At 43.5% G+C, this 27,868-nt stretch overlaps 1 protein-coding gene across 1 annotated transcript; it reads right to left on the bottom strand.

Moving 5' to 3' along the window:
• Positions 1 to 27,813, bottom strand: LGALSL (galectin like). The gene is made up of 5 exons (XM_088477504.1): positions 27,577 to 27,813; positions 18,459 to 18,530; positions 11,380 to 11,468; positions 9,477 to 9,654; positions 1 to 842 (listed from the first exon to the last, which is right to left on the bottom strand). The coding sequence occupies exons 1-5, from the start codon at positions 27,607 to 27,609 to the stop codon at positions 699 to 701; spliced, it is 516 nt and encodes a 171-aa protein (XP_088333630.1). The 5' UTR covers positions 27,610 to 27,813; the 3' UTR covers positions 1 to 698.
• Positions 27,814 to 27,868: the final 55 nt, after the last annotated feature.

Raw genomic sequence — 27,868 nt, 5'->3', positions numbered from 1 at the left:
TACCTTATCTCTGTCGACTTTATCTCCATCCAAGGCTTAGTAAATAGACCCCTAAGTATCTGCAGCACCAATGCATGATGGGACTTATGGCCATAAGGATAAAGATACCAACCATGGACACCATAATAGCAATGCAAATGACAAATGTATCCCTGGCTATAGCACTGTTACAAATGGCATGACAAAACACTGCTCCCATCTTCCAAACATTCAAATGTGCACTACTGCACTCTGAATAATGCACTGTGTCTTCCTGCTACGTAAGTACCTTCAGTTTGCTCTGCAAGTTAAACCCTACAAAACAATCCAAATATTACTGATATGTTCGCTCTAAATTTACTATGAACAGTGTTCCTGTTATTGATTGGCTTGTAGACACCCTGAAATTGTAACCGTGACAATAGCGTACAGTTGAAAAACTACCTCCAAATGCCCTTTCATTCAAGTAAAAAAAAAAAAATGGCAAAAATAATGATAAAATGACCTTCTGTATTGTGAAAAGGGTAATCCGAGTCATTAGAAACTGTTTTACAGCCAGCCACTTCTGATATACCAAAAACAAAATGGCTGACGGCGGTTCTACTGTCCAGCAATCCTGCAGAGTTGACGCCAGGTCATTGCAGAGGGAGTAAACGCTGTCTCTTCATATCCCCTGGAGTGTGTGCTCTTAGTCCACTGGTGACACTTCTTTTTAGACATCAACCAAGTTTCGTAAGTTGGAGATCTCCATTGATCTTAACAGTGTCAATTGCGGATAGTAGTTCAACACGATGGTAAAAGTCAAAAAGCTGGTGTCCATCAACAAATACCCTGAAACGTGGATGCTCGCAAAGTATCTCAACCTATAAAAAAATATATATATATAAATGAATGACAAAGCTGTATAAAACACTTCATGACACCATCATATAGATCCATAAGCAATTGTGGTGACTCCTTGTGCAATCACCAGAGAAGTACATAAAAAACATAAAGATTACAGAGATTGGGGGAGATGTGGGAGATGCCTTGGAGAGTGATAAAGTGGAAAGAGATAAAGTACCAACCAATTAGCTCCAACTGTCACTTAACAGGATGTTTGAAAAATGACAGTTAGGAGCTGATTCGTTGGTACTTTACCACTCTTCACTTTATCACTTTCCAAGGCTTAGTACATCTCCCCCGTGTAACTAGTGAGAACATTGCTTGTCCCGGGCTAGTGATTTGTGTTTTGTTAAGGTGAAGACTGAAAGAAATCCCAGAAACGTATAAAGTTTAAAGACTTAAGCTGGGTACACACGGGACGTTCTGTTCACCGAACGATATCGCTGAATGATATCCCTTGAATTTCCTGGAGTGCTGGATGAACGATATTGTTCATCTACACACCAACGATTTCACGAACGATGAACGACCAACGGTCGTTCTCCCATATGGCAAATGCACGATATTGTCCAGATTGGCATGATGGACGATATCGTTATCGTCCAACGGAAGCGCGCATCGTTGGTTGTTGTTTGAATATACACGGAACGATATGAATGATATATCGTTGAACGATATCGTTATCGCTCATATCGTAACGATATATCGCTCCGTGTGTACGCACCTTTATTTAATGTTCAGCAATCAGCTATGTTTTCCTTGCTTGTAGGATCCCAGACATGTATAGCTGCTAATTTATGCCGATTTGTCCTTGGAAATACATATCTTCCGTAATGTCCCTATTCTTTATTATAAACAAGCTACGCGTTAATAATTTTTTTGCATGTTAGATGCAATTCTTACCATCTGTTCTTATTCTCTATGTTTTATAATTTATGACTTATTGTGAAACTGTACTTAAAATAAAAAAAATAAAAAAAAAATATATATATATATATATATATATATATATATATTATCTTCATGAATCTTCTGTGCGAGCGTAATTGCAAAACAATTGGTGTATGTGTGCAGGGGCCTTGCGTGATCTGCTTAAATATCAGCATTATGTACATATCTGAATTAGGTGCAGTGACTGCAGTGTTCTTCAATGGGGAGTAGTGAAGAAAGCACACAGGGCCTAATTCAGCAAGGATCGCTATTGCGATAGCATATGCAGATGGCCGATTCCTGCGTACTGCGCATGCACCGCAGTGCGCGTGCACGAGTTAGCATTGCGTCGCACTGCGATCACCCACGCAGATACAAAGCCATCGCAGATGGAGAAACGGGTATCAGCGTTTGGGGGGTGGTGACGGGGGAGTGATCGGAGAAACGCAGGCATGCCTGTCCATTTGAACGCCTTTGTATGGGCGGGCGTAAATTAGCCACTGCGACAACATACACAGCTTGTGTACTCACTGCGTGCAACGAGGTTAGCAATTTCTGAGTAAGGCGAGACCTGTTGTAAATGTGCGTGAGGGGCCGATGTTACTCGATGTTCCCGATGTATACGCAGGATTGCAAGGTGTTTCAGATGTGAGATAGTGGTAGTGCTGGCTTTGGGCATCTCTAGAATAGCTTTGCGATTGCAGTCATTAGCATATTTTCCCAACAGACCTGTGTGCGTAATCGCAGCTGCAAATCGCAATAGCGTTCCGAAGTGAATCAGACCCCCAGCCCGTTACTTGAAGCTACAGTACCTTGTTGATCCTACCGGTAGCAAATGCTGAAGCCATGCACGTGTAAGTACACACAGCTGGTTCAGTGAAACCGCAAATGGCTTATTAAATCATTCATAGACAGGAAGGTTGCTGTGTGTAGAAATATATCTTCCTCCACAGGTGCACAATAATCTCAAATACAAATCACCTGAATTTTCAACAAATATGTTTGTGAATCTAATACCCCTTTTCCACCTAAATTCCGGGTCTGACCCGGAGTTGGAACAAAGTTCCTATCCGGATCAGACCCGGAATTTTGCCGGCGCCGACTCGGGATATTCCCGAGTCAGCGCCGCTCACACCGCAGTCGGGTCTGCATAGACCCGGCTTTTGCGGAGTGAAAGTGGTCGCTTGGAGATGACGTCATCTCCAAGCGCCACTGAAGCCGGACCAATCGGCCGGCTAGCAGCGCACTCCAGGTCATTGTGACCCGGAGTGCGCTGTTCTCACAGCATGGTTTCACGGGCTACGCCCGTGTTAAACCCTGCTAGTTACCTGGGTTGGATTGCCGGGTCACTCAACCCGGCGATCCAACTCTCTCCCCTTTTACACCAGGGAGCTGCTCGGGTTAACCCTTCAAAAACCTGGGTTTTAGCTCCGGTGTAAAAGGGGTATTATTAGTGCTCTTTCTAATGTTGGGCATACATTATGCAATTATCTGTCAGATATCTGTCCAATCTGGCTGGTTGGAATGAAAATCTGGTAATGTATGGGAGCAAATGACAATAGAAATTTGCTCCCAAACGCTAGAAAATGGACCAGATTTTCCTTCCCACCAGACAGATTTGACAGATAATTGTAGAGTGTATGCCCAGCATTAGTAGTAATGGTCCTCCATCCAATTTATATAAGTTTTCAACACAAGGTTCTGGTACTAATAGTTACTGGGTACAGCTGCTGGCCAGCTGTGATAGTGCAGGATGCACTGGTTGCCGACTTGCCGTGTGAGCTAACAGCAACGCTCCCGGCACTTAAGTTGGAGAATGCCGTTTACCGTGACTAAACCCGTCATTAAGCGCAGTAAACTACAGCTCCTGACTTACAGTAAGTGCCAGATGCGATGCAAACAAATGAATAGCTCAGGGCACTAATAAGGAGTCTATTTACTAAGCCTCTGATAGAGGTAAAGTGAACGGATATAAAGCACCAGCCAATCAGCTCCTAACTGCCATGTCACAGGCTGTGTTTGAAAAATGACAGTTAGGAGCTAGTTGGTTGGTACATTATCCCTGTTCACTTTATCTCAATCCAAGGCTTAGCAAATAGACCCCTCATTGCTGGTGCTATTCAATATTGCATTCAATTGAATTCCCCTCATTGATATCAATGCTTGTTAATAAATAAGCAAATACGGTTTTGATGTTCACACTTTCACGAAAAAAACAGGGTTAAGATATAATTACTGTTGCACAACAGAATTGTTTAAAAAATGTAAAAAGGAATTGTTGTTCACACTCTAGTGCTCATATACCTGGGAACATGCGGCATTTGGGGTAAAACTTGAAAAGAAACCTACAGCTTTCAGTAACTATTAATTATGGGAACTGACATGCAAATCACCTCATTATGTGGGAGATGTACTAAGCCTTGGAAAGAGATAAAATGGAGAGAGAAAGTACCAACCAATCAGCTCCTAAGTGTCATTTTACAGCTGTGTTTGAAAAATGACAGTTAGGAGCTGATTGGTTGGTAATTAATCTTTCTCCACTTTATCTCTCTCTTTCTCCCCAAAGCTTAATACATCTACCCCTATGTAATTTTCAGTTTTATACAGGTTATATTACAGGTTATATTAATGCAGCAGACTGTAACGCATGAAGGTATTGGTGCAGAACAATGATTACAACTCAGCTATTTCTACTTATTACATCAGTTTATGACATTTATTCTTGCTGCTTAGGGGTTAGCCTTGGGGAGTGCTTAGTCTTAAATAGGCTGTACTTGGCAAAATGTCTAGCATACTTAGGTGGTTAATCTAAACAGCGATCAAGACTTGTCCCCACACAAGCAGAATGCTGTACCGAAGAGATTTCTACCATAATATTCAACTATTTCTGGAAATCACAAAGGGGGGATCCAATTAGCCGCGGTACTTACCACAGGCTTTTGGCTCCTGGGTTAAAAGCCTGGAGCTATTTAATTACTGCCTGTGGTAAGCCCCGAGGGTGCACATAAAGCAGATTTCTGCTCGTATCTTAGGAGGGCGTGAACAGAAATTTGTGTTAAGTGCACCATTGGGGATAACTGTACGTGGTAAGTGCATAGCGCCAGGCACTTTGCCTTACTGTGCGTTAGCGGGATATAATTTGATAGCTCCGGGCTTTAACCCGAAAGCTAAAAGCTAGTGTTAAGTCCCGCAACTACAGAAATGTCCTCATACATCTAGCCTCAATATGCCACACAGTGCGACTTGCTTGTTGTGAGTAAGCCGCCAGGTCCAGTGCTACTCTGCTAGCGTTGGACGTCACAATGCGCTGCGGCTAGGAAGCACCAACAGACTGTGCTGTGATAATTTGATATGTGACACTTGTATATCTGTGTGCAGCGGAGTCTATATATGAACCACAACGGAACGTGGAATAAAAAAGCTGCGGCCGCTGCATCGTAGCACTTTGTATACAGATTCAGAGACTCAGTCGCACATAGACATACAAGTGTCACATATCAGATTTTCTCAGCACAGTCTGCTAGTGCGTTCTTACATTCCTGTTGCATCACATTGTGACTTAGATGCATTTTCTGCAAAAAAAGACTCAAAGAAGATGCCCAGTGCTAACAGGGTCTCACAGGACCTGGCACGCCGAGAGGGGCTTTTTAGCTCGACTGCAGCAAAGCTGTATAAGGACACATCTGTAACTGAATTCCCCCCAATATTTGTGTGTGTATAATATGAGATATGGTAAGAACTTACCCTTGTTATCTCTATTTCTACGAAGTCCATAGGGTTCCACAGGATACCTTGGGGTATAGGTGTAACGTCAGTCATCGGGCACCAAAGAGTTAAGCTTTCAGCCTCCCAGGATGCACTAGGTCCCCCTCCTATACCCCGCCCCTGAGCCAAGGCATCTCAGTTAGTTACCAAGCCATAGGCCGGAGGAGGAGAAGGAAGAGAGAGAACAAAGATCTGGACACATGCAAGAATCACATTCTCACCAGAGGGAGACGGAAAACCAGTGACCAGAGCAAAGCCCATCTGCAGCACAGGTGCGACAGGGCGGGAGTCCTGTGGAACCCTATGGACTTCGTAGAAATAGAGATAACAAGGGTAAGTTCTTACCATATCATATTTTCTACTTCAGGGTCCATAGGGTATACACAGGATACCTTGGGGATGTCCCAAAGCAGTATCCTTTAAGGGTGGGGACGCTCCTGTGCAGAAAGGAGAATCCGCCGCCCGAAGGAAGCATCCTGAGAGGCGAAGGTGTCAAACCTGTAATACCTCACGAAGGTATGGACAGAGGACCACGTAGCAGCCTTGCAGATCTGGACTGCAGAGGCACCACGTCGAGCTGCCCGCGAAGGACCCACAGACCTAGTGGAATGAGCCTTCACAGAAGGAGGAACCGGCAGGCCTTCATGAAGATAAGCTTCAGAAATAGCCATACGGATCCAGGCTGCCAAAGTTTGCTTTGAAGCAGGCCAACCCTTTTTACGGAAGCCATAGAGGACAAACAAAGCGTCCGAATTCCTAAACGAAGAAGTGCGGTCAACATAAGTCCTTAAGGCCCGCACAACATCCAAAGAGGCCTCACCCACGGAAAGACCCGGTGAGTTAAAGGCCGGAACAACGATTTCCTCGTTAACAAGAAACTGGGAAACAACTTTGGGAAGAAACTCGGGCCGAGTGCGGAGCACTGCCCTGTTCCCATGAAAAACCAAGAAAGGGGGTCTACAAGAAAGAGCCCCTAACTCAGAAACACGTCTGGCCGAAGCAATAGCCAGAAGGAAAACAGTCTTAGCTGTTAGCCATTTAAGATCCACTGAGCCCAGTGGTTCAAACGGCGGTCCTTGGAGAGCCCTCAGGACCACAGCCAAATCCCAAGGCGCCACAGGTGGAACAAAGGGCGGCTGAATGCGGACAACACCTTGCATAAAGGTGCGCACATCCGGGATTGTAGCAATCCTACGGTGAAACCAGACAGACAGGGCCGAAACCTGTACCTTCAAAGAAGCAAGGCGAAGCCCATGATCTAGTCCCGCTTGTAGGAAGGCGAGAATCCGAGACAGACGAAACTCCCGCGGTGCATAACCTCTCGGTCGACACCACTGGAAGAACGTATGCCACACGCAATGGTATATCCTCACGGAAGACTGTTTCCGAGCTCGCAACATGGTACGCACCACAGAGCTGGAAAACCCCCGGGACCTCAGCATAGCCGTCTCAACAGCCACGCCGTCAAAGACAGCCGAGTCAGGTCCGGGTGAAGACAAGGACCCTGAGACAGAAGGTCCGGTCGTAGTGGCAACCGCAGAGGACTGACCACGGACAGACCCTGAAGGTCTGAGAACCAGTGCCGTCTGGGCCACGCGGGAGCTATCAACAGGAGCGTCCCTCCTTCCTGTTTGAATTTCTGGATTACCCGTGGAAGAAGGGAGACCGGAGGGAACAGGTATGCGAACCGGAAACGTCCACCGGACGGACAGAGCATCCACCAGAGACGCCCCTTCGTCTCTTGTGCGAGACCCGTACACCGGCAACTTGTTGGTGTGCCAGGACGCCATGAGGTCGATCTCTGGAAGACCCCACCTGTCCACCAGCAGTTGAAAAACGTCCGGGTGCAGGGACCATTCCCCCGGATGAACGTCCTGGCGACTTAGAAAGTCCGCCTCCCAATTTAGCACTCCCGGGATGAAGACCGCTGATATGGCCGGAAGATTGCGCTCCGCCCAAACCAGGATCCGAGAGACCTCTACGAGAGCCGCCCGACTGCGGGTTCCTCCTTGCCTGTTTATGTAGGCCACGGTGGTAGCGTTGTCCGACTGGACCTGTACCGGGTGACCCTGGAGAAACCGATGTGCCTGCTGGAGAGCATTGAAGACCGCACGGATTTCCAAGATATTTATGGGAAGCTCCGCTTCTGTCGGCGTCCACCTGCACTGGAACAAGTGTGGACCCAAAACCGCTCCCCAGCCCCGAAGACTGGCGTCCGTCAACAGGACCCAATTTGGAACCCAGAACGGACGTCCCTTGTTGAGGTGGGTCGTCTGTAACCATCAAGCAAGGGACAGGCGAACTTCGGGGTGAGCACAATCGTCTGGGACTTCAGAGACTGAGGCAGCCCGTTCCACTTGGACAGGATCAGGTGCTGCAGAGGTCTGGAGTGAAACTGGGCGTATTCCACGATGTCGAACACCGACACCATGGAGCCCAGTAACCTCATCGCCGAGTGTAGGGACACCCGGCGGCTGTGCAGACAACTGCGCACCCTTGACTGTAAAGCAGAGATCTTGTCCTCCGTCACGAAGATCCTTTGCTGTCCCGAGTCCAATAAGGCTCCAAGATGCAGAATCCTCCGAGATGGGATTAGAGTGGACTTCTGCCAGTTGATTAGCCAGCCGTGCCGTTACAGCAGTGCAATGGTCAGGTCCAAGTGGCGTAACAGGAGCTCTGGAGATCCTGCCACCAATAACAGGTCGTCCAAGTACGGCAACATGCGGACTCCCTGCAGCCGCAGAGAAGCCGCCATGACCGCCATCACCTTGGTAAAAACCCGTGGTGCTGTCGCCAGGCCAAAAGGTAACGCCCGAAACTGGAAGTGGTCGCTGCGGATTGCAAACCTGAGGAACTGTTGATGGCGCAAAAGAATAGGGACATGCAGGTAAGCGTCCTGTATGTCCAATGACACCATGTAGTCCCCAGGTTCCAGCGCCATGTTGAATGGGATTGAAATACCGGCAGCTGAAGAGCCGCCAGTTCAAATCCAGACCCTGGAAGCTCGACACATCAGAATCCCGGCACCAGCTGGTAATTAGGCTAACCCTCCCCTCTCCACCCCTTAACTCTCCCTTGGTGGTGTCTAACCCTAAAACTCCAGGGGTGGTGCCTAAATCTAACCCTAAGTCCCCCCGGGGGTGCCTAAACCTAACCACCCCTTCCCGCACCCTAAAACTAACCATCCCGGGAGGGGGTGGTGCCTAACCCTAATACTGACATCCCGACTACCGGTATTATAACTACATCGCTATCAGGGCACTCAATCCACACATGAAATAAACAGCAATTTATTTTTTCACCATAAAAAGTGACCAAACAAATTATGCAGCATAGAGGGCTTTTTCATAATCATACCTCTGTAGGACTCATAATTTATCTTATATATTAAATTCATTGGTCTGTTTGTCTGTCCGGCTATGTATTCGGACACGCCTGCACTGATTCCGATGAAACCAACGCGAGGTGGTCCATTTGGATCCTGGACAGATTTTAGGGGGGTTAGGGTCCTGGTCGGACCTCCCTTTGGTATATGGTGAGCAGAACTTTGACTCGGGGAACCTGTTCTGAGCCTTCCACTGGATGGATTTGGACGAAAACTTAAAAAGAGTGGTAACATTGGATCCCAGAAGACATACTAGGCAGTTGACGTCCCGGTCGAACCGCCCGTTGGTGTACGCTAGGCAGAACTTTGACCCTGGATGCCTGTTCTGGGCCGTCCACTGGATGGATTTGGACGAAACCTTCACAGAGGGGTGGCAATTGGTCTGGGATGCCTAATGGAGTGGTTGGGGACTCAGTCATGGGTGTGTTAGAAGAGCTGCTAAGCTGCTATTTATTTTTAAAATGTTGACAGTTAAATCTAACATAAAACTTAATAACTTGAAGATTTAAACCCTTGCCATACATTTACTTACCCTGAATGGCTGATCAGCAATAAATGGAAAATAGGGAATTGGTGCCTCCTCTTCTCCCCACTCACCAGACACACAGGCATTTCGGAGCAGCTGCTTGTCAGCAAATTCCGCTTTAATTTCAATGGCCACATCGGCTGGTGGATCTTCTGAGTCCCCACAAGTCAGCCTGATGTCAAAACTGAAAATATGAAAGACCTTTAGGTTCTGTACCACAGGTGAGGGGCAAAGGGGATTTTAAGATGAGAACATAAAACAATTGCAGTTACATTAGCTATAAAAAGGTATTCTACCCCTTTTTACATTTTTCGCATTCTTTTGTTTCTTACATCATGGAATAAAACTGAATGTATTTGGGAATTCTTGCCACTGATCAACACAAATATTCTCCAGAGTCAAATAAACGAAAATTAAACAAAACCCTACACCAACATAAACCCTAGTGTAATTCATTTTCTTCAGACTTCCCATAATAAATTGATTGGAGGCAGCTGGCATACAATTAGACTTTCTGACTGTACATCAGTTTCTTAGTGCATTTCTCAACAAGAGCTTCATCATGAAGATCACAGAATATTCAAAGCAATAATATTAAAAGCCCAGCCACTTTGCAAATCTAAGTTTATAGGAGAGTGGTATAACAAAAAAATCATTGCTGAAAGAAACATATCAAATCTCAACTACAGTTTGGCAAATGCCAAACAACGTGCATCATCTCAAGAATTGTATAACTACCATGAAAGCATGGTGATGATTGAATATAGGAAAAGGTATGCTTCTGTTTCCGTTACTAAAAATCTTGTCGAATGAGCGGGCAAAATGGAGGGAGCAAAATACAGTCCAATCTGCAAGAGACCTAGGGCTTGTGAGATTTATACTGCAACAGGACACTGACCAAAGGCGTATAGAGACTTTACCCAAATGCTCACAACTATAATTGGGACTAAAAGATCTTCTACGAAATATTAAAACAAAGACGGTCAATTATGTCACCATTTATTCTTATTATTTATTATTTATAACTAGTTTTATAATACAGCAATGTGTGTTGATCAGCGAAACAAATTCATGAATAAGTACCATTTTTATTGTAAGAAATAAAATGTGGAAAATGGTAAAAGTGAGGAATAGTTTTTAATATTCACTGTACACAAAGGACACAAGCTTTATTGTACTGTTCTTTTTACTAGGGTTACATTGAAGGAACGGCATAACAGACAGGTGCAGTACAGGTACAAAAGGAATCTAAGGTATGAGGGACAAGTATCAGAACTCTTTTTCTTGAATTGATTTTATAAAATTCTGCAGTCTATAGGACAGGGGTTCCCAACCACGGCCCTCAAGGCACACTAACAGTCCAGGTTTTAAGGATAGCCATACTTGAGCACAAGTGATTTAATTAGTATTTCAGTTATTTTGATTTATCCATCTGTGCTCAGCCATGGATATCACTGCTATAGGCGGAAGAATTGTGGTTATTCCAAATCTGGTGAGGAATCCGGTTCCAAGTGCTCCAGTATTAGTAATCCAATGATTGGGGTAAAGGGGAATACAGTTGTAAATGTAGCTATAAATATGTTGGCAAGTTGTGTCAGATAAATGATATACTACATCCTCTTCTTCCTGTGCTATCCTATCAGCTGCATATGCTCTTTTAGATGTATGTATATATATATATATATATATATATATGTTATATACTGACACTTACCAAAGTCCATCCTTCTGCATTTACACTGCAGACCCTGAATTCAACAAGATCCTAGAGGCCAAGGTGTTGCACCATGATCTACAGTAAGAATGGTGACATAATTTCTTGTACAGCCCTAACTTTATTAATTAACAAACCACAGACGCTGCAGGGATATAGCAAATCAATATGAGGTTTGCGCCGTGGTGGTCTCACCTCTCCGGGTTCATGCCGACTATTCCCATTATGAGGATCTTTTTCCCTGGTCTCATGCCACCTTTTATGTGACCACAGAAAGGGATTGTCTGAAAGAATAATAGGTTCAGTTACTTGTGGGTAAAAAAACGTGTGCACAGACAGACACCACATCACCCACAGCTCAGGGATCACACTGGTTAATACACAAGGGTATATACACTTAAATACTTTTGTACTAGCTAAAGAAACTATTATGTAGTGATTACACGGACTAAATCCCATACACTGTCAGTCAATTTAATGGGGTGGTAGAAAAATAAACATGCTCTTTCAATAGTTTAGTGCATAGGATCACTGAGAAAAATACTGACGCTGGCAATATACTGACACTGGCAATATACTTGGGTGGTATGGTTATACTGTATACTAGGCAAGGACTCTTTTTCCTAGAACATGTCCCTTTCTTTTTTTAGGAATACTCTGATACATGTGTTTGCAACGTATTTAGGCCCCCATTTACTAACGAGTTTTATCACCAAAACGAGTGATAAATTTCATTGGGCACGATTCTATTCAACGCGATGTAAATAGCTCTGGGAGTGAGCTCCCGGAGCTATTCAATACACCGCGCTGCCAAGTCCGACTAATGATTTCTTCTCTCATCCCTCCGGGGATGAGAGAAGAAATCCGACAAAAGTCCCGGCGCGAGGCTGTTTTCAGCCTCGCACCGGGAAGTTAGGTCGGGGAATGCCCGTTATCGCGCCTAAACACCCTGTTTAAGGCGCGAAAAACGAGCCTTCCCCGACCTAACATCGCAATGAATTGAATAGCTCCGGGAGCTATCTCCCGGCGCTATTTACATTGCGTTGAATTGAATCGTCCCCATTGTGTGTGATAAATTGTGCTCCAACCAATCAGCTCCCAACTGTCATTTTTCTAACAGTTGACAGTTAGGAGCTGATTGGCTGGAGCACCATTTATCATACACAGTGAAATTTATCACTCGTTTTGGTGATAAAACTCGTGAGTAAATGAGGCCTCTAATTAGTTTTGCACCTGCGATACTTTTCCGCCTGCCGGACTTGTTCCGTCTGCACTCTGGAGCAGGTTTTCATCCAGGATGTCTCTGTACATTGCTGCATTCATCTTTCCCTCTATCCTGACTAGTCTCCCAGTTCCTGCCGCTGAAAAACATCCCCACAGCATGATGCTGCCACCACCATGCTTCACTGTAGGGATGGTATTGGCCTGGTGATGAGTGGTGCCTGGTTTCCTCCGAACATAACGCCTGGCATTCACGCCAAAGAGTTCAATCCTTGTCTCATCAGACCAGAAAATTTAGTCTGACAGAGTGACCATCGGGTTCTTGATAGGTATGTGCAGGCTCGGATTAGTTCAGATTTTCCCGCCAAATTCGGATTTTTCCTGCCAAAAATCAGGTCTCAGAAAGAGGCAAAACATCATCTTTTATGGACAAACATCATCATTCCTGGATAAAATGGATCCATGAAAGATGATGTTTGTCAATGAAAGATGACGTTTTGCCTCTTTCTGAGACCCGATTTTCGGCGGGAAAAATCCGAGCTTGGCTGGAAAATCTGAACTAATCCAAGCCTGCACATCCCTAGCTCTTGGTCACCACCCTGACTAGGGCGCTTCTCCCACGATCGCTCAGTTTAGACGGCCGTCCAACTCTAGGAAGAGTCCTGGTGATTCCAAACTTCCACCATTTACGGATGATGGAGGCCACTGTGCTCATTGGGACATTCAAAGCAGCAGATATTTTTCTGTACCCTTCCCCAGATTTGTGCCTCGAGACATTCCTATCTACAGACAATTCCTTGGACTTCATGCTTGGTTTGTGCTCTGACATGCACTGTCAAGTGTGGGACCTTATATAGACAAGTGTATGCCTTTCAAAATCATGTCCAATCAACTGAATTTACCACAGGTGGACTCCAATTAAGCTGTAGGAACATCTCAAAGATGATCAGTGGAAACAGGATGCACCTGAGCTCAATTTTGAGCTTCATGGCAAAGGCCGTGAATACTTATGTACATGTGATTTCTTAGTTTTTTATTTTAATTAAATTTGCAAAAATCTAAAAGAAAAACTTTACACGTTGTCATTATGGGGTATTGTGTGTAGAATTTTGAGGACAGAAATGAATTTATTCCATTTTGGAATAAGGCTGTAACATAACAAAATGTGGAAAAAGTGAAGAGCTGTGAATACTTTCCAAATGCACTGTACTTCTATTGGAGCTGTCACTCTTAACCCTGCTGCATACTGGATATCAGCAGCAGGCCGGCATTACACGGCACATCATTGCAGTGCATATCAACGTGCTGCTGCCTTTTCTGCTATACCCAACAGACCGTGAAAGCGGAGAGACTCGCGGCTACACACTGCTGCTTACAACGATTGCAGCAGGATAGCTCTCCGTTATACGGAAAGCACAGACGCTGGAGACCCCTGCTCACCGTACATATAGGGGGTGGCGACGGAGCTTGGACCCGTGGTGACACCCGGCGGTGTCAGGCCTATACATACATTTGGGTGAGCAGTTAAGTTTATTGCCGATTTTTGGAATACCGAGCTACATACTGTAATTATTGTGGCAGTAAGTGACTGTTGGGATGGTCAGCAGACCGATAAACACTTATATAAGGGGCCTACTAATGCCTGAAATTTACACCAATTTATATGACTGACTAAAGTGGGAATAATTATTCCTTTAATGAGTGGATTAATTTTTGAGTCAGACAATTGACTATAACTGGATAATCACTTTTTGGATTCATCACTTGTCATAATACTGATTGGACATTGAATCAATACATCAAGATCTGCCTATCTGTCGATTTGTCTTTCTAAATGTCTTTTTATTCAGAACAATTGGTTCAGAGGTGTGAAATATTCACAGGTCTATTTACTAAGATGCCACTTTTCACTGAGAAACAGTCCCTCCTTCTTCGCCTGCTACCGCTGCGAAGCAGGAGGCAGCTATTGCAGCTCCTGCCGAAGAGGGTGATCGTAAAGTCACCCTCTCTGCGGTGAGAGCTACGGCACACAGCGCACTCCTGAAGGGTTACTTACCTTGTGTGAATAGAGATAAGAAGCCCCGATCAGCTGGGAGCCGCCTGCACGGTTGATGCTAGATCCTATGTGGAGAAAGGACCTCTGTGACGTTGCAGCCACGTGACTGCTGCAGGAGGGCTGGACCGCTCCTGTGTTACCATCCACGTGGGCATAGAGGGGGAATAAATATTTGTGGCGAGCATAGCGAGCCACCGTGCCCAAAGCGTGGCGAGCGCAGTGAGCCCGCGAGGGGACATTTTTGATCCCCCGTTAGCATCCCCGCCCCTCCCCCTTTCATGCCGGGTCACGTGGGTGTGGTGTCACAGGTCCATTAGAGCTCTCTAGTCTAGACCTAACCCCGACCTGCACTGCACGGAGGGGTCACACAGTGACCACCTGATCAGCTTCAACAGAGGGTTTTTTTTCAAAACAGCAGAAGAACTTTATTTATAATGATCAAAATTAACAGCATAGAACCGACCTCTGCTCTGCAGTCTGCACTGCAGAGAGGGCAGATAACGGCAGCTCTCAGAGGCGAAGCCAGCGCTGGAGGTAAGTGCTAGCAGTGACTCATATCACACTTTAGTAACACCTTAGGGACATATCGCCGCCATAGCAGCCTATGGCACTGCAATATGCATGTCAGAACTTAACGCAGGCAGAGAAAAAGAAGTGAAAATCTTTTAGTACATGTTGAGAAGTGATATGTACAGGGATTTTCACTGTCTTTTTAGTTTTTTACCCTTTTCACCTGTTAGTAAATAAACCCCATAATCTGTGTGAATTACTGTGAGTAATGTGTTACAATTCTGTTTACATTGCTACAGGATATGTGTGCAGAGTAACATTGTGTCTAATCATATACTATGCTCACCTGGTAGTCACACTTGACTAGAGAGATTTAAGCTCCATTTTAACTTTATATGTTGTGTGTCTTTATAAATGGATTTATTTTTAGTTGTTACTAATCTTTAATAAATGTAATATTATTTGAAAATCTTGGCTCGCTTTCTCTATAATTAAGACAGGACAGCGCAACTCTTTTTTTTCCCCTTTCCTTTAAATAGCGTTATTTTTTGCATACTAGCTGCTTTTGCATGTAGCCCACAAATACTGCACAGCTTTATTTTTACACTGCAATTTAGATCGCAGTTTGGACCATGGATGCCTACTCTCCCAGGAAAGGCTGGGGGGGCAATGACGCTATAAATCACGTCATCGTAGCCACACCCACTGCTTTACAATGCTGATAATAGTGGCATTGTAAAGCTGGGGGTGGGGCCACGATGATGCAATCGTGCCCCCACACCCCTGCTCCGCCCACTTATACCGCCGCCATACCCCCTGCTGCACCGACCTGGCTGCACCCTAACGAAGGAGGCAGCCAGAAAGTTGGTGAGTGAGATTTGGACACACCCCTCCCAAATCTAAATCTCTCTAAATCTGCCCCACCTGCAGTGCAGCATGGTTTTACCAAGATGCACAGTTACTTACTCTATCTTACTCTATTCTCGAATCTGAATCAGGCCCTGTGTTTACGTCTATGACCACAAGAATTTTGCAAGCTATTTTATCACAAGCAGCATAAGCTGAATAAGAAAACACATGCAGATGCGGGATATTCATTTTTATTAGTTCATAAAAGACGCCTCTCACTTTACTCTTCCTGCAAAACGCAGCAGAATAGTCATAAGAGTTCGATTCCAGTGAAATTAGAATTCTGAGTTAATGATGCCTTGAGCATGAGCTGTATGTACTAGATAGATAGATAAATAAATAGATAGATAGATATAGATACTGTGTAGATAGACAGATAGATAGATAGATAGATAGATAGATAGATAGATAGAGATACTGTAGATAGAGAGACAGATAGATAGATAGCTAGATACGATAGATAGATAGATAGATAGATAGATAGATAGATAGATAGATAGATAAATATAGATACTGTAGATAGATAGATAGATAGATACGATAGATAGATAGATAGAGATACTGTAGATAGAGAGACAGATAGATAGATAGCTAGATACGATAGATAGATAGATAGATAGATAGATAGATAGATAAATATAGATACTGTAGATAGATAGATAGATAGATAGATAGATAGATAGAGATACTGTAGATAGATAGATACGATAGATAGATAGATAGATAGATAGATAGATAGGATAGATAGATATAGATAGATATAGATACTGTAGATAGACAGATAGATAGATAGATAGAGATACTGTAGATAGATAGCTAGATACGATAGATAGATAGATAGATAGATATAGATACTGTAGATAGATAGAGATACTGTAGATAGATAGCTAGATACGATAGATAGATAGATAGATAGATAGATAGATAGATAGAGATACTGTAGATAGATAGCTAGATAGATAGATAAATAGATATACTGTAGAGAGATAGATATAGATACTGTAGATAGATAGAGATACTGTAGATAGATAGATATACTGTAGATAGAGAGACAGATATAGATACTGTAGATAGATAGATAGATATATACTGTAGATAGTTAGATAGATAGATATAGATACTGTAGATAGATAGCTAGATACGATAGATAGATAGATAGATAGATAGAGATACTGTAGATAGATAGCTAGATACGATAGATAGATAGATAGATAGATAGAGATACTGTAGATAGATAGCTAGATAGATAAATAGATATACTGTAGAGAGATAGATAGATATAGATACTGTAGATAGATAGAGATACTGTAGATAGATAGATATACTGTAGATAGAGAGACAGATATAGATACTGTAGATATAGATACTGTAGATTGATAGATAGATAGATAGATAGATAGATAGATATAGATACTGTCGATAGATAGATATAGATACTGTAGATAGATAGATAGATAGATAGATAGAGATACTGTAGATAGATAGCTAGATACGATAGATAGATAGATAGATAGATAGATAGATAGATAGATAGATAGATACTGTAGATAGATAGCTAGATAGATAAATAGATATACTGTAGAGAGATAGATAGATATAGATACTGTAGATAGATAGAGATACTGTAGATAGAGAGACAGATATAGATACTGTAGATAGATAGATAGATATATACTGTAGAGAGATAGATAGACAGATATAGATACTGTAGATAGATAGCTAGATACGATAGATAGATAGATAGATAGATAGATAGAGATACTGTAGATAGATAGCTAGATACGATAGATAGATAGATAGATAGATAGATAGATAGATAGATAGATAGATAGATAGATAGAGATACTGTAGATAGATAGATATACTGTAGAGAGATAGACAGATATAGATACTGTAGATAGATAGAGATACTGTAGATAGATAGATATACTGTAGAAAGAGAGACAGATAGATATAGATACTGTAGAAAGATAGATATAGATACTATAGATAGATATAGATACTGTAGATAGATAGAGATACTGTAGATAGACAGATAGATATATAAATAGATATAGATACTGTAGATAGAGAGACAGATAGATATAGATACTGTATATAGGTAGATATAGATACTATATATAGATAGACATAGATACTGTAGATAGATTGATATAGATAATGTAGATAGATAGATAGATATAGATATTGTAGATAGATAGACAGATAGATATAGACACTGTAGATAGATACTGTAGATAGATATAGATACTATAGATAGATATAGATACTGTAGATATAGATACTGTAGATTGATAGATAGATAGATAGATAGATAGATAGATATAGATACTGTAGATAGATAGATAGATAGATAGATAAATAGATAGATATGAATTTTGCATCAGAAACCATCTCACAATCCTTTGCTGCGTGTCTCTCTGTGACAATTGGCAGTACACAGGAACACGGAACAGCTCCCAATACGTTATCACAGGAGATCATATCATAAATCTACTACTACTCTGATTGCTACCCATCAGTAATAATAACAAATTGTAATTTGTTGAATGTATAAAAAATGAAATGATTAAGTTACCAGACGTGGAAAGAAGACTTCAGCTTGTACCGGTGATCCTAATGGACTGCTCAGGCGCCTGCTGTCCAGCTGCTGCAAAGACAAAACATGACTCAGTCATTAACAGTAACAGCGAAGCCCAAGCAGTGAAAGTTTATGTAGTATACAGTGACAGACTCTCCTGCTAACACCATTATAAGATTGTGCCAGACAAGTTTTTTTATCTTGCTGTCGAGATTGTGAATGTTTCACTTTCCATATACAGCAAACCATACAGATAGCCTACTGGAAAGATAACAGATATTTCCACCTTTGTACCTGTTCTACTAGTATATAGCACCTGCAATATGATCCCTGGGAAATAAAACGACACTGTACATGACACTTAGATAAAGGGATATATCTGACTCATAGAGTCACACTGACTGCTGATCCTGTACCTGATACTAGCATAGAAAACACCTGAAACTTTACTCGGACGTCCGTAGTAATGCACTGAACAGGAATATCCAGCTAGTGGGGTTCTCATAGTCTATGAGTGTATAGACTCCATGATAATTATTCTTGTTTGTATAATGTCATATTTAGAGAGGTCCAGCTCCCCTGCATGCCTTATTATATCACATACTGACCTCCTAATTATCACTGCACAGTGCTAGACACGAACATGTAAAGGGGCCTATCCACTAGGCGACCTGAAAAACTGAACATCTAGCGTTCAGACCTTCAGGACGCGAGGTACGGTGCCCACACTGAACGGCGTTCACTGAACTTCATTCAGTGCAGGAGCCCGACCTCCTATCTCTGAACATGCAGAACCTGACGAGCATCGTCAGGTTGACTGCCATGTTCAGCAGATAGTTGGGGTCGGCGAGGACCTGGCATGTACGCGCATCACTGGTCCTTGACGGCTATCCGTTCAACTTTCTGAACAATGCGACCAAAACCTCCTGGTTTTGGTCAGATTGTTCAGAGTCGGGTAATGGATAGGCCCCTTAAATCTTCACACAATATACTGTAGATAAATGCTGTGATAAAATAAGTGGAAGATATATGCTTTGGATTTGGTAAGTGTGAGGTGTAGAAACAGGAAAACTACACTTTCTGTAAATCAAATACTTATTTTCCTCTAGCACTAAGTAAATTAAGGGCACTACAAATGCGCGTTGCTTTTATCTAAAGTTATTCCTTGGTAACTGCCAAAGAAACATTCCTTTATTTTATTTGTATTTTGCCTAATGTAAATTCTAATTCATTTTAATTTGGTAAAAAATCAATATTCATCTTCCCTTAACTTAACTCTTCAGGATTGAAGTATTGTAGATTATTTTTGTTTTACTTTGCATTGGTTTCTATGGGTTTTATGTTATTCCAGCAAATCTTACTTGTTTTATTTTTATTGAAAGGGGGGCAGAAAATGTATTAGTCTAGTTCTCACAACAGAAGAGTAGAAAATCCGTGAACTTTTAATCAAGGTCTTAGGGGTATATTTACTAAAGTAGAGTTTTTAGAAGTGGAGATGTTGCCGATAGCAACCTATCAGATTCCAGCTATTATCTTCTAGAAGGTGCTAGGTAAATATTAAGTAGAATGTGATTAGTTGCTATGGGCAACATCTCCATTTCTAAAAACTCTCACTTTAGTAAATATACCCCTTAGAGTGTTATAGGGGAAGGATCAGAAATGTATGTAAAACATTTCTATTTTATTTTTTTCGACGCTATTTTTTTTTACATTTATTTATTTTTGCAGATCTTTGAAAGTCATCGCGCACTCAAATAAGTCACATTTGTTACTAGCTACTACAATACAGGTCCTTGTGGATTTAATAGTAATGTGTTGCATAGTACAGCTGATTAAGGTATCGCAGGCAAGATAGCTGGGATTCCCTTTTGATGTGGTGACATCACTGGGATTTCAGATACAGAAGTACTATGCCTGGTGATTCTGGGTGGTATAAATAGCAGTCACCTAAGAACACAGTTTATACACATTGCAGGACCGATCTCTACACTTTATTGCTGTTACATGATCCCAATATTAACTTGATGACATTTAAAAGAAAAAAATGTCAATCTGCGGTTTGGCCACGTTTCTAAATGTCATTTTCATAGTAATAATAAATGTCATTTTCTATGCAGTAATAATTAGAAAAACATGTTTCTTACTTTTCTCTGTGCAAATTAAAGTGGTCCTGTAATCGGGATGTAGTCGGGATGCCGGCCGTCTAAATGCCAACCGTCGGCATCCCGACTGTCTAATCCCGGCAAGTGTCTAATGACCGGCGTTGAAATCCCAACACCTGTCATTAGACCTACACCGGGAGCCCGATACCCGGCTTACCGATCGAAGGTAAGCCGGGCACCGGGTGTGGACAGCCGCACGGGGGGGAGAGGGTTAGGTTAGGGCTCCCGGGGGGGACTTAGGGTTAGGCACCCCCCCCGGAGGTTAGGCTAGGGGAAAGGGGGTTAGCACCCCCCGCCGGGAGACTTTGGGTTAGGCTGCGGGGAAGGGGGGGGTTAGGCACTTAGAAGGGGGTTAGGGTTAAGGTTAGGGGGGGGGGGGGGAGATTAGGTTAGTAAATAGAAAAAATACTTACCTGTCGGGATCTTCACTGCTGGGCTTCCGCTGTCGGGATTTGAACCGCCGCCCATGCGGCCAACGGTATATCATACTGATTCCCTGTAATCTACACACAACTATACATTAAACTATACATCTGCGCAGACAATATTTGTGACAGTCACACGGCATACAGAAAAGTTTTTGCTAAAGGCAGTAGGTAGAGGCTGCGAGACAAACAAAATGTTTCACATTTTTCAGGCATTTTCTGCATGACAATATACGCCAATTGCACACGATTGCAGAAGATTCATGTAAGCAGGAACGTATCTATAATGGGTGCGGGGTGTGCAGTGCCAAAAATAATGTTTTGCTTATTCTGGAGCTGATGCAGCCTATCTTGCCTGAATATGCTCTGCGTATGCTCAGAAAATGTATGCACGCAAATGCCCACAGCGCTACTAACTTTCATATGCAAATGCGAGAATCTGCCGAAGTGTACAGAAAATCCCCTTTAGGTGCATTTATTATAAATTATAAACAATATTATAGGTCACTGAAGAGTTTTATGACCTTAGAGAAAGTGGAAGTCTAATGGGGGGTATCCACTTAGCGATTTAAACAAGCGATTGCACGATAACGATGTCGTTATCGTGCAATTGCTTGCAAATCGAGCATGCATCGTGCATGCATCGGGCATGTTTTGGAGGGAAGCGGCCCACGATGCGCGTGCCCGCGGGTCGCTTCCGACATCGCCCATACATGCAGGTCAACCTGACGATGAGGGATATGCCGGGACTGAACGAGTGAACATTCAGTCTAGGCACATCACTAGCTATACAAACGACAGCACGATTGCAATGTCGCAATCGTGCTCTCGTTTGTATATCGCTAAGTGGATACCCCCCATAAGGTGACTCCTAATATCCATAATGCTTGACTGTGGGGGAGTACATTATTCTCTTTAATACACCAATTTTAATAAACATTAATAGATGACTTCATAGTCTGACAAACACATATGTAAGCAATAATAAAACAGGGAGACAGACTTACTCAAGCTACCCATCTGATTTCATGTTAATATAAAAATTCCCAGTTGCATTCAACACAGACCAGTTGCTGAATCTATCGATCCATAGCTCCTGTTGTCAGCTGTTTTGTCGGGAAGCCCCATTTCTTCCCACTACCTGACAATGAGCAGAGTAGAGCAACTGACTGGGAGAGGTTGCACACTGCCAGATAATTGAGGTTTGCAGAAACAATGGTGGCACATCAGCTGACAGTCGGGGTCAAGGTTCAAGTAGCATCACCTTCCAGTCTATAGTGAGTGCAGGTGAGTAAGCTGCTCTGATGTACATTATAATGGATCTAATTATCACCCCCCCCCCACCCGCCTCTCCCGATGAAATATAAGGTCCTGAAAAGTTGTGTGGCCATATAAAATTCTGCAAGCTAATTGCTAAGCCATGGAACTCCAAGGTGACAGATGTTTGCATAAGATGCTTCTCATATCTTGGTGTATTTTGCCCCTCCAGACAGTTATACATTCCATCATGGAACACTTTTCAAATGCGTCTTGTAATAAGTGACATCACTGCTTACCAAATATAGCCCAATGTTATATCTCACTGCAGTGACATTATACCTTCCAAATATAAGGAAAGACTTTACAGAATACTTTACAGCATAGGTATTCAAGTTGCAGCCCACCAGCTGTTGTGGAACTACACATCCCAGCATGCCCTGCAACAGTTTTTCTATTAGGGCATGTTAAAACTGTGGCAGGAGATGTTGGGATGTGTAGTTCCCCAGCAGCTTGAGGCCGCATACCCCTGATTTACACTATTCATGTCACTTGTGTATTATAATTAATTTATGCTGCTGTCTTTAATTAAGGCCAACATGGCAGCCAGTAGAGACCTCACTGACTTTGAAAAAGGCTGATTTGGGGGAGCTCATTTCGCAGGAGCAGCAATGATTCCAGCAATCATGTCTGAGATATCGGCATGCAACTTCTAAAAAGTTCTCTGCAACAAACATAAAAGTAATCTGAAACTCATATCAGATGTCTACATAATAGAAATCTAGGGCACAAGAATATAAATTGTAATTGAAAAATGACATGCTGCTGGGTTTAATTGAATACCTCTGTATGGGGGTGATTCAATTGCTCTGCACGCCCCACGCTGGGCGTCTATACGAATAGGCGTCCGACGGAACAATTCAATTGTTTCTCCATTTGGATAACTAAAGCCGTGGGGCGACACATTTCTTCTCGCAGCCTCCATAACAGTCCATTGTTTTGGGCGCCCTAGTGGTGGTTTGAGTGCCTTAACCACTTCTTTAGATGGATTCAGCTGCTTTGCGCAGCTAAACCCGGTGCTTTTAGGCACGTTAAATACTAATTGTCACCAGAACGGAGAAACAATTGAATTGCTCTGTCAGGCGCTATTTGCATATATTCGCAAAACAATTGAATTGTCCCCTAAGATGCAGAATTTTATTGAGATACATGCTAACCTCTTCATATTCAGGGGTCTATGTACTAAGCCTTGGAGAGAAATAAAGTGGACTGAGATAAAGTACCAACCAATCAGCTCCTAAATTTCATTTTTCAAACACAGCCTGTGATGTGACAGTTAGGAGCTGATTTCTCTTGAGTTTATCTCTCTCCAAGGCTTAGTACATAGACCCCTTAGCGTGTTATAGTAATTTCAAGGTGAACTACCAAGTAACATGTGTCCTCTGTGTAAGGGCTGCCGTCAGCACACTGATAGCAGCAGTAGACTCCAGGTACTAGCGTCTGCCCGGAGTCCACTGCGCATACGCAGTTCACCAGGATAAAGGCCCTGATCTCAACATAATCTAGTCTGTCTGGGATTACATGAAGTGACAGAAGGATGTGAGCAAGCCTACATCCACAGCAGATCTGTGGTTAGTTCTCCAAGATGTTTGGAACAACTTCCCTGCCGAGTTCCTTCAAAAACTGTGTGCAAGTGTACCTAGAAGAATTGATGCTGTTTTGAAGGCAAATGGTGGTCACACCAAATGTTGATTTGATTTAGATTTCTCTTCTCTTCATTCACTTTGCATTTTCTGAATTGATAAAAATAAACTATTTTTGAAAGCACTCTTACTTTGCAGCATTTTTTTCACACCTGCCTAAAACTTTTGCACAGTACTGTATACACATATCAATCATTCCCTGGTGGCCATGTGTTTACTCTAAAGTCTAGTCCCTGGTAGCCAGTGTATAATATGCAGTCCAGTCCTTGTGACCAAGCATACAGTGCATCTGGAAAGTATTCACAACACTTCACTTTTTCCACATTTTGTTATGTTACAGCCTTATTCCAAAATGGAATAATTTCATTTTTGTCCTCAAAATTCTACACACAATGGGCCTGATTCAGAGCCGGACGCTCTTTCAGAGCGCTCGCTCTGAATCAGTGCCCGCCTATTGTATTTTTAGAGCGGCCTCCTGGCCGTTCGCATAGCTGTGGGTGACCACCCACAGCTAGTGCGAGTGGCCAGGATGATGGTCACGATGGTCAAGACCATCGCGACCATCGGACTTGTGACGAGACCCTTGTGGTAGGGTCTTGTTGCCGCAAGTCCCAGTGGACTTCTTGCTCTTACAGAGCAAGAAGTCCACCCACTGACATCACTGGGCAGCCTCGCCCCCGTCTGGGCAGCCTCGCCCTTGGCTGGGCAGCCTCGCCCCCGGCACGCCCACCAAAGGGGGTGTGCTGTCACTCAACATCGACAGCACGCCCCCTTTGTAGTGAGACCCGTAGCGACGGCTTGCCCATCGCTATCCGGGTCTCGCGCATGCGCACGACGGAGCCCCTCCGTCGTGCGCATGCGCACTGGGCCAACATCGACCCGCTTGCGAGCGTTCAGCACTCGCGAGCGGTTCTGAATCAGGCCCAATATCCCATAATGACAACGTGTAAAAGTTTTTTTGCAAATTCAATAATAAAAAAAAAAACTAAGAAATCACATGTACATAAGTATGACATGTGCATCTTGTCACAGACCCCTGGATCTCATAACAACCTACGCCATGTCACCACAGTCTCCTGCATGTCACCACAGTCCCCTGCATCTTACTCTTACCCCCTGCATCTCACAACAGGCTCCTGCCTCTCACTCCAGCCCCCTGCATTTCACCACAGCATCCTATATTTCACCACAGCCCCTTGCATCTCACCACAAGCCCCTGCTACTCACTCCTGTCATGGGTTCTTTCCATAGCCCCCTGCATCTCACCACAACCCCCTGCTTCTTACTCCTGCCCCCTGCATCTCACCACTATCACAACCCCCACTGCTGGTGCCCTATTGTTGGGTGGGGCCTGGCCCCTGAGATGTGCAGGGAAATGCAGGAGGATAATGGATAAGCGATTTGTATTGCAGCTAGCGTAAGCATTATATGCACCATGTCCCCGGGGCTGTGGCACCTCTGCATATTTCCGCAGCCTCCATGCGCAACTCCTCCCCAGCTGCCAAACATGGTGATGAGCAATGTCCTCTTTGCACAATGTACCCTGTATTTCCTGGGCTTCCTATTGAGCTTTCTCTCCCTCTCCGAGAACAGCGCTGACTTCCATGGGAGGTGCCTCCTGTTAGAAGAGGGCGTGTGGCTGTGTGGAAACATCACGCTGAAGACAGACCACTTTATGGTGGAGGAGTGGTGACTGCAGTCAGCCTGCAGGTTCAGTATAGGGATGGACATTGGAATCCGATGGCTACTGATTATCACTCTTTATTTGTTCTGGTAGTGTTTTTACCATTTGATGGTGGCGGTCCAATGTTTCTCACCATCAAATGGAAATCATTAAGTGGTGTTCTGATAGTTGTTTGTTTTTTAATTCCTGATACCTATGCCTCCCCTGGCTACTGTGTCTGCATCAGTGCATCTTTATGAGTTCGTTGGAGACAGTCTCTCATTCTCTGTCTGCCTCAGACGTGACCCTGCTCAGTCCAACTCCCTCCCCTCTCTAGGCTGCTGCTAAGCAACAGGGCACATTGCTATCTCTAATTGGGTCTCACTGTCTCAGAGAACCAATCAGAGCACAGCCCATGGCCCTGCAACAACAGTCAGTCACTCATACACCATAATAGTTGTTTCGGGGACTTGCTTCATTCCGAAGCCTCAGTTTTAGATGCTCTCTTGCTGTTTCCGCACCCCGCCCAGCTCCTATACAGCAGCTTGGTGCAAGATTCGTTTCTGTGATTTGCTTCACTAAAATCGCCACTGCTCTGCACCTTTTTGTCACAGATGAATGGTTTATACACCTAAACCTCCTCGACCAATGCTGTATAGTACAGTGAAAACCCCATCAAAAATCCATCCACTGGTTCAAGAGATTAGCTAGAACGAACAGACAGACCCCTAAACCGGGGACTTTTATATAGAGCGAAGAAAAGATATGTTCAAAAGTTTCTTTGATGTCCTTCACATCGCTGCAATAAATATGACACAAATACATTCCCACTTGTGCTAATCAGAGTAACTTAATTATTTATGCAATTCAGGGAGCTCATCCCTGGGAGATATACTGATTTAATCAATGCGGTTTAATTAATCAAGAGAATATAAAAGCAGTAACAAATATTTAAAAAAAACACCAGATTAATCACACCATTGCTGACAATAATAAGAAACACATATGTATTTTAAAAACATTGTAAATTTAGCTAGTGAGATGTAATTACCGAATATAAATATTTCTATTCCGTAGCTCAGACAATAAATCTTTGCAATAAATATCTGGACTTGCTAGGATAAAAGACTTTGCTGTCTGAGCTGTTCTATAAATATCCAAAGATCGCTTCTTTTCAGTATAATATGCGGTTGTTGAATATGTCAAATTATTTATTCTTTCACAAACGTTTCGCAAACAGTATTAAAAACAGCGGTTCTCTCGAATGCAAAATCCTTAGACAGTATACATTTAGTAAATATCAATAGAGCAAAATACACCCCAACCAGCAATAACACGTGACTAGTCATAATAACAGCATTCTTGTGCAAAAGGAAGTGTAGATCCAGAATCCACTGGTATTGTGTTCTTCCCAATTGTAAAGCGCAACGGAATCTGCTAGTGCTATATGAGGAAATGTTTATAAATGTATAATAGATAAGCATCTTGGCAGGTGGGCTAGTCATGGAGCTTTGGAGTTGCCTAGGATGAGAGCTACCAGATTATCATTCCAAATGTACAGGATACATTCAGTTATTAGCCTTCCTGAATGCTTATTGCAAAGAAACAGAATGCCTTGTGTGTATGCATGTCAAGCAATACCATGGGAGCTGCAGCAGAAGCCACTGTCAGCTGTGGGAATGTGACTGGCTGCTGTCTGTGTTCTAGAATACTAGTGCTGCTGCTAACAACAGGTATTTGTGTGTAGACGTGGTGAGGGCAAGCAGCAGTACATGGGGGTCACAGCAGGCACAGTGCAGCTGGCACACGAGGCTGTCATGCAGGGTCCCTCCCTCTGCATCTCATTCCCCTGCCAGCCGGTCCCTGTTCTCCTTATGCATTTTGGGCATGAATTAAATCACTTACCATCGTCTCCCTTTCAACGAGGGATCCGGCCATCTTGCAGTAGGGTGTGCAGTTGTGCAGGCTGCAGGGGAATACTGGATCAGCTGGAGCCCGGGAGGGGGGAGGAGGGAGGGTGGCTGCAGCAGGGTAAGGGAGGGCAGGTCTGAGCCTGGCTCAGCAAGGGATCAGACCACAAGGAAGCCGAGGCTGACCTGCTGGCAGACTGAGAAACCTAAGTTCCTACCACCAGCAGGCAAGGAGAGGGGAGGCGTTGATTGCAGAGGAGGAGCTGTGCAGGAGTGACTGGAGCAGC

Source organism: Taudactylus pleione, unplaced genomic scaffold (genome assembly GCF_031769625.1).
Source record: "Taudactylus pleione unplaced genomic scaffold, aTauple2 ptg000201l, whole genome shotgun sequence".
NCBI lineage: Eukaryota > Metazoa > Chordata > Amphibia > Anura > Myobatrachidae > Taudactylus > Taudactylus pleione.
This window is presented reverse-complemented; position numbering and strand designations above follow the sequence as displayed.